The following is a 16,176-nucleotide window of genomic DNA, read 5'->3' as shown; positions in this document are numbered from 1 at the left end:
CTGCCCGGGCTCCCCGCCGCCGGGATCCTCTGTTTTCATCCCTCTGCCGTTTTCCTCTGTTTTTATCCCCTCCCGTTATCCCTCTCCCGTTCTCCACTGTTGTTATCCCCCTGCCGTTATCCCCCTGCTGTTATCCTCTGTTTTTATCCCCTCCCGTTATCCCCCTGCCGTTCTCCGCTGTTTTTATCCCCCTGCCGTTCTCCCTCTCTCGGTTCTCCGCCCCGCAGCCCCAGTGGCAGCCGCGGCCCCCAAGGCACAGCCGCTGGCGGCTGCAGCGTTCCCGGCTCCCCGCAGGAGCCAGGCTGGTTCTGCTGCTCCTCCTGAGGCTTTTGGGGTCTGTTGTCATGCCCGGGTACCCCCATGTCCCCTCTCTATGTACCCTGACCCTTGTCAGCCCCACTGCCAGCAGAGCAGGGAAGCCCTGGAGGGTCCCTGCCTGCTGAGGGACAGGCTGAGGTGCAGCTTGGAGGGATTTGAGTGTCCCCCAGTCCATCCCTCAGCAGCCCCTGGGGTCCCTTCAGGTCACTATGGCTCCCTGCAGGTCAGGGGTGCCTCAGCATCACAAATCTCCCCTGCCAGAGACTCTGCCAGCCCAGGGAAGACGACAGACAGACAGACAGACAGACAGCTATTCCCTGAGGGCACAGCAGGCACCGTGCCCATGACAACACAGGCTCTGCTCCAGCAGCCAAATCTCCCCGTGCATCAAATGGGCTGAGGAAGGGGGTCCTGAGCCCCCCTTCATGCACCCACTGCCTTCTCCTCCAGGGCATGGGGGGCACATCCAGCCTCTGTCCCCTGCAATGTGGGCACGAGCACTCACAGCCCGTTTTGCCCACGACAACACCCGTCTGCCATCCTGGCACAGCAGCACACACCCCTGCCAGCACCCAGCACACACAGCCCAGCTGCTGGGAGCAACTGGGACAGCTCAGAGCAGGGCCGCAGGGGACACAGGACCCTCATGGGGACACGAGCCAAACAGGGCAGCCCTGCCCCGACCACAGCATATTCCAGCTTTGGAAAATGGGGTTAATAACAACAAAACAGGGTTAGTGCCAGCCAGGAGTCACAGCTTTCCACTGAGCAGCCAGTGCTGCTATGTGGAACCAGCAGCAACCCATGATGAGCCCAGGGATCAGCCAGGGTGAGGAACATCCAGGGCAGCATTTCTGCCCGAATGCCTCAGGGCCAAGGCAGGGGGGCAGCTCTGGGGCTTGAATACAGCCCACAGCCCCAGCAGCAGCACTGCCCATGCTGCTCACAGCTGTCCTGCCCTGCCACCAAGCCCACCCCTGGGGCTCGGGTGACACCAGGACAGCCCCAGCCCTGTGGCTCTTCCATCCACCCATCCAGACCCTGCTTGGGATAAGCAGCCCCAGGGCCTTCTCTCTTTCCTGCTCTTCCCCCAGCGCTCTTGCACAGTGCACAGCGGGTACGGGCTGTGCTGTCCCTGTCCCGACCCCCGCATCTCCCAGCATGACTCATGTTTGTTGATCCAGGCTATTTCCGAGAGCGCAGCTGGACTGATCCCCGCGGGACACGAGCCCCTTCCCTGCCCTGGCCGTCCCCCTTGGCCCAGTGCCACCCCCACAGCGCTGCTGCCTGGGGGAGAAGGCAACAGAGGGCTGATCTCAGGTATGGACAAGCCACTGGTGGAGCTGAGCCCTCTCCTCCCACCCTGTGTCCCCTCCAGTGCTGTTTCCCCACAGCATCTCCATTCCCTGCAGCCTTTTCCTGCTGCTCTCTGCTCCCCTGGGACCTGCCCTCAGCTGCTTTCCCACGGAGCAGGCAGCCACGAGGGGCCCTTTGAAGTGTCCCAGGCGTGACCCTGTCCCCAGCACAGCCAGGAACACACAGAGACACCCCCAGCCCCAACTGCGCTCCCCTGCCCTGGGCTTCCCTGCAGCCTGGCCAAGGTGGCTGCAGGGGCAATGGGAGGTCTGGGGGTCTGCCTGCCCTCCACTCCATGCTCCTGGTCCTGCTCACCTGGGAGCATCTCAGGGCAGCCCAGGCCTCCATCCTGCCTGCCTGGCAACCACCAATCAGAGGAGCTCAGCCATTGCCCTGGAAACCCCTGTTGCCATAACAGCAGCTGATGGAGGCACAGGCAAGGCAGATGGTGGCAGAGGGAGACACAGGAGGGACGGGGGGCTGCACATGCAGAGCCCTCCCCAGGGCAGCTGCCAACCCTTCCCTGCAGCCCCCCGGGGCCACAGCACGGAGAGCAGCAGAACAGAAACACTTCCAGCCCAGCTGGGGCTGGATGCACCTCTGCAGGAAGGTCTGGCTTTGCCACCTCCACAAAGGCCCTTCTCACTTTGTCCCACCTTCTCCTGCAGCCACTGTGCCCCAAGACCATCATCCCCATGCCTGATGCCCACCCACCTCACTGCCTTCAACCCCACAATTGCTGTACCGTGCTCCCAAATGCAGAGCTGCCCACCCCAGGCATCACCCCAGGACAACCCTCCCAGCCCAGATGCCAGGCCCTAGGGAGTCCCCCTTTGGGTGAGAGGATGCCCAAGAGCCCCAGAGCATACCTGGATCTGCCCCTTGCCCATGATCTTGTCCACAATTTCGTTGTTGTCCTTGTTGAGTTTGGTCTTGTCGTAGCACTTCTCGTAGCAGAGGATGCGCAGGGACTGGGAGCCCTCCAGCTCAATCTCAAACTCCTGAGGTGTAGAGGGAGGGTGGCTCAACCCCAGCACCCCAGAGCAGCTCCAGAACTGGGGAAATGGGGAAATGGGGAGCACAGTCCCTCCCTGCAGGCCACCCTCCCTCACCTCGTTCCACTGCGGCTCCGTGGTGTCCCGGAACACCCTGGTCTTGGCTTTGCTGACAAAGTAGCCAAAGGAGTCCACCTCCAGTGTGCAGTAGAGATCTGGGGGAGCAGACATAGCTCAGCACCCCAGAACACCCCCACCATCTGCCAGGGCACCACGGTGGGCAGAGCAGGGCCACGTGCTGGACCCCAACTCTTCTGAGCCCCTCCAAGCTGGGTGGGCACCACACTTACTGGCTGACTGCTTGAAGCCCTTGGCAGAGTGGACGATGACGTGCAGGAACCCATAAAGCCCTGGGGACTCGTCATCTGTGGCAGGAGAGCAGGGGCTGTGTCAGGGCCTGAGGCTGGCCAACCCCAAGGCAGCCTTTGCCACCTTTGCCACAGCAAGCAGAGTGCCTGCAGTGATACCCAAATCCCCCAATCCCTTGCAGGGACATCCCTAAGTGCTGTATCCCCCACTGACACACACCCCAAGCTCTCCTGCTCTGAACAGCCCTGGGGATGTTCCCAGTGGGGCTGGCTGGGTCTCACCCTGGGCACACTGCCCCTGCCCAGCCCATGGTGTCGGATGGCGAGAGCCCAAAAGCTGCAGCTGGGATTGCTCAGCCTGGCAGCCCGACGCTGCTCCAGCAGTGCCACCTGGTGGGAAGCTGTCCCCGGCACAGCAGAGTCCCCGCTCCAGCTCAGGGACCCCGCAGTGCTGCCAGCATCACCCCGAGCACAGCAGGACCCAGCGGCCGCTCACCGTCCTTGTTGCTGGTGACGGGGATGTTGTGGACGGTGCGCAGCTTGAAGCAGGATCCCGTGAGCACTTGCAGCTCCACTGAGCTCAGGACAAAGGCCTGGAGGTCTGGGAGAGGACAGAAACTTCAGAGGGACGCAGCCAGTGCTGGTCATAGAGACTGGAGATCCCATAGAGGCTGGGATCCTATAGGGTTTCTGGGGTGACCAGGAGCCCCAGGAGGGCCAGCAGCCCCAAACTCACCCTTTTTCTGCAGTCTCTGGATGGCCTCCCTCCACTCGGACCGCTCGTAGTCGGAGGAGAGCAGGAAGAGGTAGCTCTGTAAGAGAGGAGATGTGGCAGGCTGCGTGCAGGCAGGGCTGAGCCCAGCCCCAGCCCCAGCCCCAGCCCCAGCCCCAGCCCGCCCTCCTCACCTTCCCGTTGCGGTTGTGGATGCGGAAGGGAATGGCAGGGGAGTTGAGCAGCAGCCAGAATTCGTTCTCAAACATCTTCTTCTTGAGGCGCTCGATGGCGCGGCTCTGCCCCTTGTTGGCTTTCTGCAGATGGGGAGCAGAGGGGACCTTCCAGAGGTGCCCCATCCCTGACCCAGAGCAAGGCACCCACCCCAAGAACAAGTCCCACACCTGTCACAGACGTCTTTTATGAAAAATCCTTTCCTTAGTATTTTTCCTCCTGAGAAGCTGAGAGGCCTCAGGAACAAAATGTAAACAATGGTTATCTGCTGCTGTGAAATGCAACAGGTGCATCTGGGATTGGGCTCATGTGGTTGTTTCTAATTAATGGCCAATCAAAGTGAGCTGGCTTGGACTCTGTCTGAGCCACAAGCCTTTGTTATCATTCCTTCTTTTTCTATTCTTAGCTAGCCTTCTGATGAAATCTTTCTATTCTTTTAGTATCATTTTAATATAATATATACCATAAAATAATAAATCAAGCCTTCTGAAACATGGAGTCAGATCCTCATCTCTTCCCTCATCCTCGGACCCCTGTGAACACCGTCTCTCACCTCCTTCTGCACCTCGCTCTTGATGGCTGAGATCTTCGTCTTCATGTCCTCCAGCTCGTGGTCGGGGATGACGTGCACCTGCGGGCAGTGCTCCGACTCCTCCGGCGAGGGGAACACCAGGTCGGCCAGGGGCACGTACCACTTGCAGTCGTACTGCTGGTGCTTCCTGCAGCCAGGGCACGGTGCTGACTGACACCTGACCCCTCCCAGGCACACCTCCCACCCCAATGAGGGGCAGGGGGTTGTGGCACAGTGCCCAGTGCCCCCCTTACCCCACTGCTGTCTTCTTCAGCTTGGCACAGAGCAGCACGTCGGTGAAGAGGAAGACGTGCCGCAGCTTCCTTGAGCCCTCCGACAGCTCCACCAGGAAGCCATCCTTGACAAGCTGCCGGGTCTGTGGGACAGAGGGGCTGCCATGAGAGCAGGCAGGGAGCAAAGGGCAGCAATCCATGGGGAAAGGCTGACAATCCTGTCCCTCTCTGTGGCTCAGCCACCAGGAGCACGGGGAGGTCCATGTCCTCTATGTCCAGCAAGGACTAGGTAGAGCCCTAACCTTGTACCTGGAACTGTATCTGGAGGAGCCCCTCCAACTCCTCCAGATGTACCTGGAACTGTATCTGGAGGAGCCCCTCCAACTCCTACCCAGGCACTAAGGAGCTCTTCAGGGCAGGGGTCTGGCAGAGGGCTCAGGCCTCACCCTGTGCCCAGGCACTGCCCACCCCACAGGCTCACCTCGCCCTTGGGGGTGGTGACCGCTGTCCTCCGGGGGTCGATGTCCTCATTGATGCTGGAGAGGAAGTTCTGGGAGATGCGGAGGGCATCCTGGAGCAGTGGGTAGTCAGGGTGGTCAGCTGGGGTGTGCTTGAGGAGATCCTGGAAGGAGACAGGCACAGGTGAGCAGCTCAAAATCACCCAGCCTGGAGACCCCTCATCAGCACTCCCCAGGAGCAGCAGAGACAGAAGCTACCACCACCCCCGTGGTGGCCCTGGTGTCACACTCACGTGCAGGACGAGGGTGCTCCGTGTCACCCGGTCGATGGGTTTGTACAGCAGCGCTGAGGGGAGAGACAAAGTGTCAGCAGCCACCTGTGACACACAGAGGAGCCCTGGCCCCTCTCCCACCTGCCACAGACAGCACAGGGGCAAGGAGGGGAGCCCAGGTGCCCAGGGCAAGCATCTGAGCTCTGTCCTGCACAGCTGGACAATGGTGGTAGTGCTAGGAGCAGGGGGGAGCCAGCACTGCCACAGCCCCGTGTCCTGGCACTGCCACAGCCCCATGTCCTGGCACTGCCACAGCCCCGCGTCCTGGCACTGCCACAGCCCCACGTCGTGGCACTGCCACAGCCCCGCGTCCTGGCACAGCCCCAGCCCCGTGTCCTGCTGTGCTGGGGGCACCAGGAGCCCCAGCCAGGCCGGTGTGCGGTCCTGGGCGGTGGGTTCAGGATGTCCCACTCCACCTGTGGCACACAGGGCTGGGACAGCCCTCTGAGGGCAGGGCCTCCCCCCGGAGGGCTGCACCCACACTCGCTGTGCTGTGCGGCGGCTGGGGAGCGGAAGAGCCGTTCCTCACCCTCAGCAGCTTTTTCAGTTTCCCTTTTTGCTCAGAGCTGGGTCCCGTCTCTCACCAAGCTCTGCCACCCCACAGGACACGCTGTACCCATCCCTCTGCACCACCCCAGGCAGCCCTGGGTGCAAAGGGGGCCCCGGCTGCTCCAGCAGCAGCAAAATCCCCACCTACAGAGAACACTGAGGCTTCAGCCCCACAGCCCTGCCCCGTGTCCCTGCCTGCAGCCCCCCTGACTGCCTGTGGGGCTCCAGCCAGGGCAGAGCTGCCTCACACACAACCACGCAACACACACAGGGGGTACAGACACCCCCTTTCTCCTGCCACACGCCCTCCCAGTAGGAAACAGCCCCAGAGGCTCTTCAGAGGCACATTTCAGTGGAAGCAGACAGACCCTTCTCCTCCTGCCCACCTCTCTGGGCAGGCAAAGGCACAGAGCCCACTCACAGTGCTGCTCCCCGTGCCTGGCCACATTCATGTCTCCCCAGGCTGCTGATGCCTCTGGGGTTTCCCTTCCCTTTGGAGCACTTCCCCAAACTGCCAGGGCCAAGAGCAGACAGATTTGGGCCATGGCAGAGGAGGGAAAGCTGCCACCTCCTCACCCTGGGCTGACTCATGGGGGGCTCCCATCCCTGTGATCCCAGAGGGGGCTGGCTCGTGGCCCCCAGCCCTGAGACAGGGTGGGCAGGGGGTCTCTGTTCGGGAGGTGACAATGCCAGGCTGAACCCCTGGCCATCCCCAAGGCAGCCTTTGCCACAGCAAGCACAGTGCCTGCAGTGACACCCAAATCCCCCAAGCCCCTGCAGGGACATCCCTAAGCCCTGTATCCCCCACAGGCAGACATCCAGAGGCTGCACCCCACAGCTCCATGCCAGAGGGTGAAACAAGAGCCTGGTCCCTGTGACAGGCAGCCAGAACCCTGCTCTGGGATAGAGGTGACAGGCAGGGTGCCCCCCATTTTCCACCATCAGGAAGGATGGACCCTCCTGCTGCCATCACTACGGACACACACAGAGCTCCGGGGAGCCGCTGGAGGGGTGGTCCCAGCACAGCAGAGGAGCAAGGGGCTCCCTGTGCCCACAGCCCTGCCATCCTGGGACCCACAGGCAGCAGAGGCAGTGCGTCTCCTCCCAGCCATGGAGAGCTGGACATTCCACCCCACGATGCCGGGGCAAACGGAGACCCCTCCCCATCACCATCCCCACAGCACAGCCCGGCACGGGAGGGGGCTCCCCCAGCCCAGCACCCCCCGCCCACCGCGCTCCCTGTGTCCCATCAGCGGCACCATCCATATCCATGCCCGGCGGGGACAGCGAGCGCGTGGCTGCGTGTGCCGGAGCCAAGAATGATTCAACCGAGCCTGGAACAAAGACGCTCCCAACTTCATCCTGCAGAGCACGACCGCAGCCTCCACCCCCCGACGGCACCGCTCCTTACCGACCCCCCAAAACGGAGCCGCCCCCCCGGGCTCACCGTAGGTGCAGTTACAGCAGAGCCGGACAATGAGGAGGATTTCCATGGCAGCCCCGGCCCCGCGCAGCCATCGCAGCAGCTCAGCCCGGCTGCGGCACCGCTCCGGCCGCTCCGCACGGGGAGGAGCGCTGGGCAGGGGCTGGGGGCTGCCGCACGCCCCCCGCATCCCAAAGAGCCGCCTGTGACCCCCTCCCTCCCCTCCCCTTCCTGCCGGCTCCAGGCACACAAAGGGCTCGGAAATTCACCCGCGCACACAAAAGGCTGCGTCCCCCTCCCCGAATCCCTCTCCCCCGTACCCTCCATGGTGACGGACGTGTGGCTCTCCTTGGAGTCCTTGGGGCCCTTCACCTTCAGCTCCTAGGGAGGGAAAGCCCCATCAGCAGAGCCCGTGGGAGCTGGGGTGGGGGCAAGGTCGTGGCTCAAGGTCATGGGGACCCCCCAACCCCTCCTACACCCCCTGGCCCCAGCCTGGCCGTGCTGGAGGGCACACACGGGTGCTGGGTGAAGGAGGGTGGGTCCCTGCCTGGCTGGGAGCAGCTCAGGCTGTGCCCAGCAGCTGGGACATGGTGGTGAGGCCACGGAGCTGAACAGGAGCAGGGAGCCCAGGTTGTAGCCATGGAGGTCCCAATTTCTAAAGAGGATCCAGGCATGGAGCTCCAGGCAGCAGGAAGGAGCCACAGGTGCTCAGCACTGATGACAGCACAGGCTGAGCCCAACCTGAGCTTGCACAAGGTGGGGACAACCTCCTGCAATGCCCAAAATAGCAGAGCCCCCAGTGGCCCAGCCCTTGGGGACAGTCCCTGCAAGTCCCCAGGGCAGGGAGAGCATCTCCAAAGGGCAGACACAGTCAGCTCAGTGTTCTCTGCCCTGTGCAGGGACAGCCCTGTCCCAGCCCTGTCCCACTGGCACAGCCCCATCCCAGCTCACCTCTGAGATCTTCTGGAACTGGTAGTTGCTCTGGCTGCACTTCTCTGCCGTCTCCAAAGCGATTTTGTAGTTATCCACAAAGGCCTTGTAGACGCCCAGCTGGCTGGCCTGTGGGGAGTGGGGGTTAGCCAGGCACCAGCAGGGAGCTGAAGCCCCCCACAGCACCCAAGGCAGCCCTTGAGGTGACACTGCCCAGAGCTGTCCCCTCCTGGCAGGACACTCAGCCAGCTTGGCTCCTGCTCAGGGCAGGACGGTGGAGCTCCTGCCCAGCCTGTGCCTCCAAAAACCTCCAAAATCCAGCAGGGAGATAACAAGTGCCCGGACAGCAGAAACTGAAGCTACAGCCCTTCAACCTGGCCTCTCCTTCTCCTCTCCCCAGCACGGTCATGGCATCCATGGGCACAGCCCCTGTGGGCATCACAACTCCAGCCCTGCTCCTCTTCCCAGTGGAGCAAGACCCAGGGAAGGTGCGTACCAGCTTCTGGAAGAGGTGGCCCATGGTGACATTGCTGTCCCACTGCTGCACCTTCGGGCACAGGCTGTCGTAGAACTCCTTGTGGATCTCATAGATATCCTGGATCTTGTAGAAAATGGTCTCGATCTGCTGGAGGGTGAGGACAGGCTGCGACGTGGTGGCCGTGGCCTTCAGTGGCTTCATGGGCTGCCAAAGGAGGGAGAGCCTGAGATGAGGGCTAAGAGGAGAACACTGGGGGTGAGGAGGATCTGAGCTGGCAGCGAGGGCTGCCCAGGACAGAGGGACCAAGGCTGGCAGCTGGACCGGGGCACTCCAGGCTGGTGCATCCTCGGGCTTCCCCGCAGTGGCAGTGACCCCGTGTTGTGCAACAGCGTCTCGCCATGAAGGTCAGCAAGGCCACAGGAGGAAACAGGGCTACAAATATGTCCCCAAAAGGGACATGGGCAGCAGGGGAGGTGAGATGGGGGTAGCCAGAGCAAAGCTGGGCCTGGTGTGGCTCCTGGAGCTTTGCTCCCACTCAGGCTGATGTGACTGGGGGAAGGCACCCAGGAAAAAATGACTCCATCCATCCATCCATCCATCCATCCATCCATCCATCCATCCATCCATCCATCCATCCCTGGAGGGGCTGTGCTCACCAACAAGAGGGCCTCCAGCTGGTTGATGTAGATCTCCTCGCTGGCCAGGAAACCGGAGAGCACCAACTTCCGCATCTCCAGGCCTTTGCCAGCATCCCGCTCGCCCTGCATAACACAGCAAGGAGCCTGGCTGAGCCAGCAAGTGGCACAGGAGGAGACCCCTCATCCCACCAGGTTGGGCACAAATCCCTGCCAGTGCCGGGGGAGCTCCGTGGCAAGGCCTGGGCTGTGCCCGGTGGGCAGCAGAGCCCGTCTGGAGCCAGCTGGGAAAGCCACGAGCTGTGCTGGCTGCTGTCCCCTCCCTGCTCCGGGCTGGCCACAGGCCCGGTGCCGCTGGCAGCGCTCCAGGATGGCGCACGGCATGGCAGGACTCTCCCAGGGCAGAGTCCAGAGACGCCCAGTGAAATCATGCTTGGCGCTGGATGGGCTCCCACGTGACGTGGCACCACCCTTTCCCTCGGCTGAGGTTTCCCTTGGGAAGTGCCACCCCAGCAGGCACTGCCCAGGGGCACCGGGGCACGGCCCAGCACCCAGGTCTGCTGCAGCACTGATGTTCCTGTGGTGTGACCCTCATGGCAGGGCTGGGGGGGCTCTGGGACCCTCAGCGAGGCTCTGCCAGTGCCCAGGCATGGACACCCCAGCCCCTGGACCATCCTTGGTCACGTCTTGGCATCTCCTCCTAAAAATCACACTTGAGACCAGGCTTTGCCTCCCAGACAGGGGCCAAGCAGAGCCATGGGGGCATCACTCTGGGCCCTTCAGGATGGTTTGGGGGGGACATTGGTCATGTCTCACCTCTGCCCATGCCAGCCCTGGCTGTTGTGCACAGCCCCGAGGTGGGCATGGATCAGGATCAGCATCTCTCTGCCCCACTCCAGTGCCCATCAGCCAGCCCTGGGGGCTGCTGTGACAACAGAGTGTCCCCCCTGCCAGGCTGCCCCACTGAGGCTGGGCCACGGTGACAGAGCAGCAGGAGGGTGAGCGGGGGGGCCACTTTTATTCACCAGGAGCTCGTGGGCTCTTTGCCACAGATTAGTCACGGGCTCTTCCTGCTTCCCCAGCCTGGGCCCTGCGCAGGAGCTCAGCAGATAAGGGGCCCACCCACGCTCGGGGCCCACGCACCCCACGGGGACAATGTCAACCCCCGTGACCCAGAGGAGTGACATAAGCCAGGGCCTTGTGGCTGCCCCATGCAGGAGACCCCAGGAAGAGCAGGGCCAGAGCCCTCTTCCAGCACCCAGGCACCCTGGCATGAGGGTGGGCATGAGAGGGATGCTGAGCTGCACCTGCCTGCACAGGGGTCGCCCCCCAGCTCTGTTTTGGGGCTGTTTAGGGGTTTCTGGTGGCCGAGTGGGGGAATCGGCCAATAGCCGAGCAGCGGTCAGAGTGTAAAACCAGCCCCTTCCTGAGCATCCGGTGCCGCTCTGCTGAGCCCCTCAGCTCCCACCCCGCAGCACGTGTGGCTCTGCTCCCCCTGGAAGCACAGCTGGGTGCTCACCCCACGCTGAGCCCCCCACACCTGGAGCCTGGCACAGCCGTGTCCCGTGCCCTGGCACAGGCAGCCCTGGGGCTGTGGTGGGGCCGCAGTGATGCTCCCGCCGCTGCCAGCTCTGCCCCCCGCCAGCACCCACCGCATCGCCCCAGGGGCCGTGCCAACATCACCAGCACCAGCGAAATGCCCCTCGTCCCCACACCCAGTGCCCAGCACGGGCAGGGTCCCCCCGCTGCCCACCTTGTCGCCGGCCGAAAACGGAGACACGGGGCTGGTGGGGGTTCCCGGCTCAGAGTCATCTTCATCCTCCAGCACTTTATCCAGGTACCCTATGGCCTCCTCTTCCTCCTCCATGGCCGGCCGGGCAGCGGGGCGCACAGGGCACCCCACAAGGCTCCGGGCAAGGCGCTCAGGCGGCCGGGCTGTCCCAGCCTGACTCAGCCCTGGACGCCGGCCACCAGCGCGGGATGAAAGGAGCCATTATGGGATCCCCGGTGCTGCTCCAGCCTGACCCAGCTCCGGCCTCCCCGTCCAGTCCCGGCCGGCCCGGGCGCTCCCGGCGGCGGCTGCGGGCTCGGCAGCGCTGCGAGCGCAGGGCCGGCCCCGCTCCCGGCTCGGCTCCGCTCGGCCCCGGGGCCGCGGGCGCTGCAGGGGCCGCTGCCCCAGCCCCAGAGCCCCAGAGCCCCAGCCCCAGCCCCAGCCGGCCCCGCCGCTCCGCCCTGCGCTCCTACAGGAAATGCTCTCCCGGCTACGGAGGTGGGGCCGCTCCGCCGCCCCGTGGGCAAGGCTGGGGCGAGCGCTGAGCCGTCCCCGTGGGCTCCGCCAAGGTGGCTCCGGCAGGAGCCGCGGGGAGGGGACCCCTGCCAGCCCCACCCCGGCAGAGGGAGAGCATCCCCCTCTGGACCCCCGAGTCCCGTGGGAAGGAGCAGCAGAACCTCGCCGCCAGCGAGAAGTGAGCTTGGAGGGGGCAGCATCGCCCAGTGCCACACGGGGACCCGGCTGGGCACCTCCAGAAGGGATCAGAGCTCTCCGTGCCCCAGAGGGGACTCGGGGCAGTGTCACCGAGCCGAGCCGGGTGCGTTCACACAGACCTGCCACACCGGCTGGCACCTCAGCGCTGAGCCCCGGGGCAGCGGGACATGGGGACAGCAGCGGGACACGGGGACAGCAGCGGGACACGGGGACAGCAGCGCTGCTGTGACGCTTGTGAGGGACACTGAGGGCCTCGGCGAACAAGGCAAGAGCAGGCTGGAGGAGGGGACACTCATGCAAGAGCTGCTTCAGCAGTTTCCCCCGGGCTCCTGAGAAGCAAAAGGGGAACCGGTGGCTGCATGTGCTCTGCCCACAGGAGCCATCTCTTCTCCCTGCACCCATCTGAGCCTGCAACAAACTCCTGCTGTGAGATGTGGGGACACAGGGACTTTCCAGAGTCCGTGTCCAGCCCTGTGTCCATGCCACAGCTCAGGGTTTGCACCACAACCCTGCCCAACATGGACAGGTCCCAGAGTGGGGAATGGTCCCTGTCCAGGGGAATGCTGCCCACAGTGCCAAACCCAGCAGCACCCAAGCAGGGGCTGGGACACCAACTCCACACCACAACCGCATCCCACAGTGGGATGGGGAGGGTTAAGATGCATCTGCACGCAGCAGTCACAGGCCCCAGACATGGTTACAGCTGGCCCAGGAGCCTGCAGGACGAGATGCCCCAGCAGAAACCTCCTCAAACCAGCCCTCACAAAGGCAGTGCCACCAGTCCTGCCTCCCTGCAGGAGAGCAGTGGGCTGAACCTGGCACCCTGTGCCACACAAGCACAAGCCTGTGCCCCTCGCAGGGCTGCACACACTGTGCCGGCATTGGAGGGAGCTCTGCCAAGCCCCAGCACGAGCAGCTCCAGATAAAGAGAGGGAGGCAGAGCTGGCACCGGCCTCCACCACTTCCCAATCCTGTTTGTCACAACCAAGTCAATGTCCCTGCCTGTGCCCAGACCCACCGTGCCCTCAAGGACACCTCTCTGCAGCATCTCCCCCCAGCCCTGTCCCCAGAGCCAGCCTCTGCTGTCCCTGCCGGCCTCGGGGCCAGAGCCCAGCACCGAGTGCCAGCGTGGGCTCCAAGGGCTGTGCTGGGGGCTCAGGGAGCCCGAGTGGTTCAGAGCCAGCCCGGGAGGCGGTGGCAGAGGGCAGCACCCTCCTCTCCCTCCCCAGGGGCGCTGGGACGGCGATGCTGCGCAGGGCGACCCTGGGGAGGAAGCCACACCTCTCCCTCTTCTGTCTCAGCATCCGGGTCAGGAGCTTAACTCTTTCCTTGACAAAAACAAAACTTCACTTTTCCCGGCGCGGGCAGCGGCAGCGCAGGGGGATCCCCCAGCCCGGGGCCGTGCGGTTGCTCCCCGCATTAACCCCGAGGGGCCAAAGCTCCTGCCTGGACCCCACCGCTCCCGAGCTTTATGGAAACTTTCATTCTGGATAAAAAACAAACACTTTTTTTCCCTTTGGATCCCGCCCCGCGCAGCTCTCCGGGCATTCCTCCTCTTTCGGAAAACCAGAGCGCTTCCCGAGGATGCGCTGCGAACAGCAGGAGTTACATTTAAGCGAGGGGGGCACCTTGTGTCCCCAGCCCTGCTGGTGCCTGGTCCCCGAGTGCCACTAGATGGAGCCGGCAGCCCGGCGGAGCCGCTGGCCCTGTCCCCAAGGGCTCCGGGAGATGGGGACCCGGCAATTCCTGTCCCCAAGGGCTCCCGGGGATGGGGACCCGGCAATTCCTGTCCCCAAGGGCTCCGGGAGATGGGGACCCGGCAATTCCTGCTCCCTGTCCCCAAGGGCTCCTAGGGATGGGGACCCGGCAATTCCTGTGCCCTGTCCCCAAGGGCTCCGAGAGATGAGGACCCGGCAATTCCTGCTCCCTGTCCCCAAGGGCTCCCGGGGATGGGGACCCGGCACTCCCCATTTCCAGCACGCCCATCCCAGAACCCGCTCCCCGGCCAGCGCATCCCATCCCGGCTCTGTCTCGGCGGGACAGGGACACAGCCTGTCCCACGGGCACGGCATCCCCCGAACTGCCGCTCCCCGGCCGGCAGAAACTGGGCTGTTGGGCACAGTGCCCAGGTCAGAGCAGCAACAGAGACCACAAACACCGCTGGCACCGAGACCCCCGAGCCCCCAGCACCTACCCCTGTGCCGAGGCCATCGGCGGGCGTGGGTGACACACCGTCCCCGCTGTCCTGGCCGCGGGCGCTGAGCTGGGGGGACATGGTGGGCGACTCATCGATGTAGGGCATGGTTTCCGAGCCCTCCGGCAGCGCCTTGGGCTCCTCGTTGCCCTCGGCGTCGTACTCGTCCGCGCCATAGTTGAAGTCTGCCGGGGTGAGAGAGGGCGGCCGTGAGATCCGGGCACGGCTCGGGGACACCGGGTGGCACCGCGGCCACCCAGCCCAGGCTGTGCTGACCCACGGGCAGCTGATCCCGAGCCCCAGGGCCGCTCAGGGCCAGCCCGGGCCAGCCCCGCCGCCTGCTCAGCCGAGCAGGCACGGAGACATCAGAGATCACAGCGAGCATCCCCGGCCCCGCAGGCATCCTCTGCTCGACACACTTCCCTATATTTGAATAATTAACTGAACCGAGAGGCCCGGCGGCCCCGTCTGCGCAGGGACAGCTGCTCTGCCAGACGCTGCGGCCCCGTGCAAGTGGCTGTGCCCTGCCTGCCCGCCGGCCACATCCCTGTGCCATCCCTGTGCCATCCCCGGGGACAGACGAGCTGGGCTGGCACCCACGGCCGCATCCTCCTCGTTTGACCATGCCCACACTCCTCGGGGCTGGAAATGCCAGGATGCCCAGCTCGGGGGGCAGTGCCACCCCCGCGGGGTGAATTGGGCATTGCCACCCCGATGGGGGACAGAGTGGGGGAAATGAATCCTGCACTGGGAATGAGGCCCCCCGCCAGAACAGCACCCATTTGTGGGTGCCCCACGCTGCCCCACAGCCCCCCATCACCCAAGGCCTGGGGGAGGCATTTTGGGGACACAGAGCCCCAAGGGGGAGGCGAGGGGGGGGGTCTGCAGAGGGGCCCTGGGGCCGGGGTACATCCGAACCCGTTTCCATGGGAACGGCAGCGGCTCGGTGGCGGCTGCAGCAGCCCCGAGATGCCGACAAAGGGGAGGGGGAAGGGAGCCCGGCTGCGGCAGGGCCGGCCGGGGGTGCACCCGGCACCCCCCACCCCAAGGCAGCGGCCAGGAGCCCCTCGGCAGCCCCCAGAGAGGGAGGGCGCTCGTCCAACACCGCCCCCTTGCTCCCCTCCCATCCAGCAGCCCCATGGAAGCCACATCCCCACAGGGTTCCTGGGCACAGACACTGGGGAGAGCCCAGATAAGAGCCCAGCCGATAACCTGGGCACAGCGGGGTGTGCTGGGGTCAGAGCAGCCAGCCCAGACCAAACCCCACACCGCTGCCACTCCATGTCCCCAGGGCCATGCTGGACAAGGACTCCCCTGGCTCCCACCAACACCACTCAGCACATTAATATTACATCCTGCTTCCTGGGGAAAGTGGATAAATCTTTAAATCAAAGAGTGCTCAGGCCAGGAGCCAGTGCCAGTGGGGAGGGATGGATGGAGAGTCCCATCCTGCACCTGAGAGGGGTTGGAGGAGAGCTGTGACATGGGCCAGATGCACCCCATCTCTGCCAGCACACCGGAGCCCCTCTTAGACATTATTTCTTTAGCAATCAGCTGATGACAATCCCTCAGTGGGGCACCACAGCCCACCTTCAACCCAGGAGCTGAGCGGATTGCACCCTCCTGGTCCTCAGCTTCCAGGAAAAAAGGATCCCTGGCTCTAACCTGCCCTGCCTCCTCATGGTGGGCTGTCCATCATCTCTCCTGTCCTGGACAGTCCCAGCTGTGATGCTGCATGAGGCTCACCAGCACTGCTGTCCCCCATGGTGGCCACTCCCCAGGACACAACCCCACAGAGCTGCCCTCACCCAGGGACTGTCCCCAGGCTGGGAATGCCCCACAGAAACCCAAAACTCTCCCCCAAGCTCCTTTCCTAAGGGGGAGCCAAGGCAGCAGAGAGGGCCC

General features: G+C 64.1%; 1 protein-coding gene across 2 annotated transcripts in view; it reads right to left on the bottom strand.

Annotated features, from left to right (window-relative positions):
- Positions 1-16,176, bottom strand: part of ABR (ABR activator of RhoGEF and GTPase) — a 29,044-nt gene that overhangs the window by 10,188 nt on the left and 2,680 nt on the right. The window contains exons 2-16 of one of the 2 annotated variants that reach the window (XM_058817968.1): positions 14,272-14,456; positions 9,614-9,718; positions 8,976-9,161; positions 8,501-8,608; positions 7,870-7,930; positions 5,539-5,591; positions 5,269-5,409; positions 4,809-4,930; positions 4,537-4,702; positions 3,944-4,066; positions 3,774-3,849; positions 3,534-3,638; positions 3,020-3,094; positions 2,787-2,884; positions 2,544-2,675 (exon numbers count right to left, since the gene is read on the bottom strand). In XM_058817968.1, the coding sequence (XP_058673951.1) occupies positions 2,544-2,675; positions 2,787-2,884; positions 3,020-3,094; positions 3,534-3,638; positions 3,774-3,849; positions 3,944-4,066; positions 4,537-4,702; positions 4,809-4,930; positions 5,269-5,409; positions 5,539-5,591; positions 7,870-7,930; positions 8,501-8,608; positions 8,976-9,161; positions 9,614-9,718; positions 14,272-14,456 (1,736 nt within the window). Of the gene's footprint in view, positions 1-2,543; positions 2,676-2,786; positions 2,885-3,019; positions 3,095-3,533; positions 3,639-3,773; positions 3,850-3,943; positions 4,067-4,536; positions 4,703-4,808; positions 4,931-5,268; positions 5,410-5,538; positions 5,592-7,869; positions 7,931-8,500; positions 8,609-8,975; positions 9,162-9,613; positions 9,719-11,345; positions 11,649-14,271; positions 14,457-16,176 lie in introns of those variants that run through there. The other variant, XM_058817969.1, reaches the window with a different exon arrangement.

Source organism: Ammospiza caudacuta, chromosome 20 (genome assembly GCF_027887145.1).
Source record: "Ammospiza caudacuta isolate bAmmCau1 chromosome 20, bAmmCau1.pri, whole genome shotgun sequence".
Classification (NCBI taxonomy): Eukaryota; Metazoa; Chordata; class Aves; order Passeriformes; family Passerellidae; genus Ammospiza; species Ammospiza caudacuta.
This window is presented reverse-complemented; position numbering and strand designations above follow the sequence as displayed.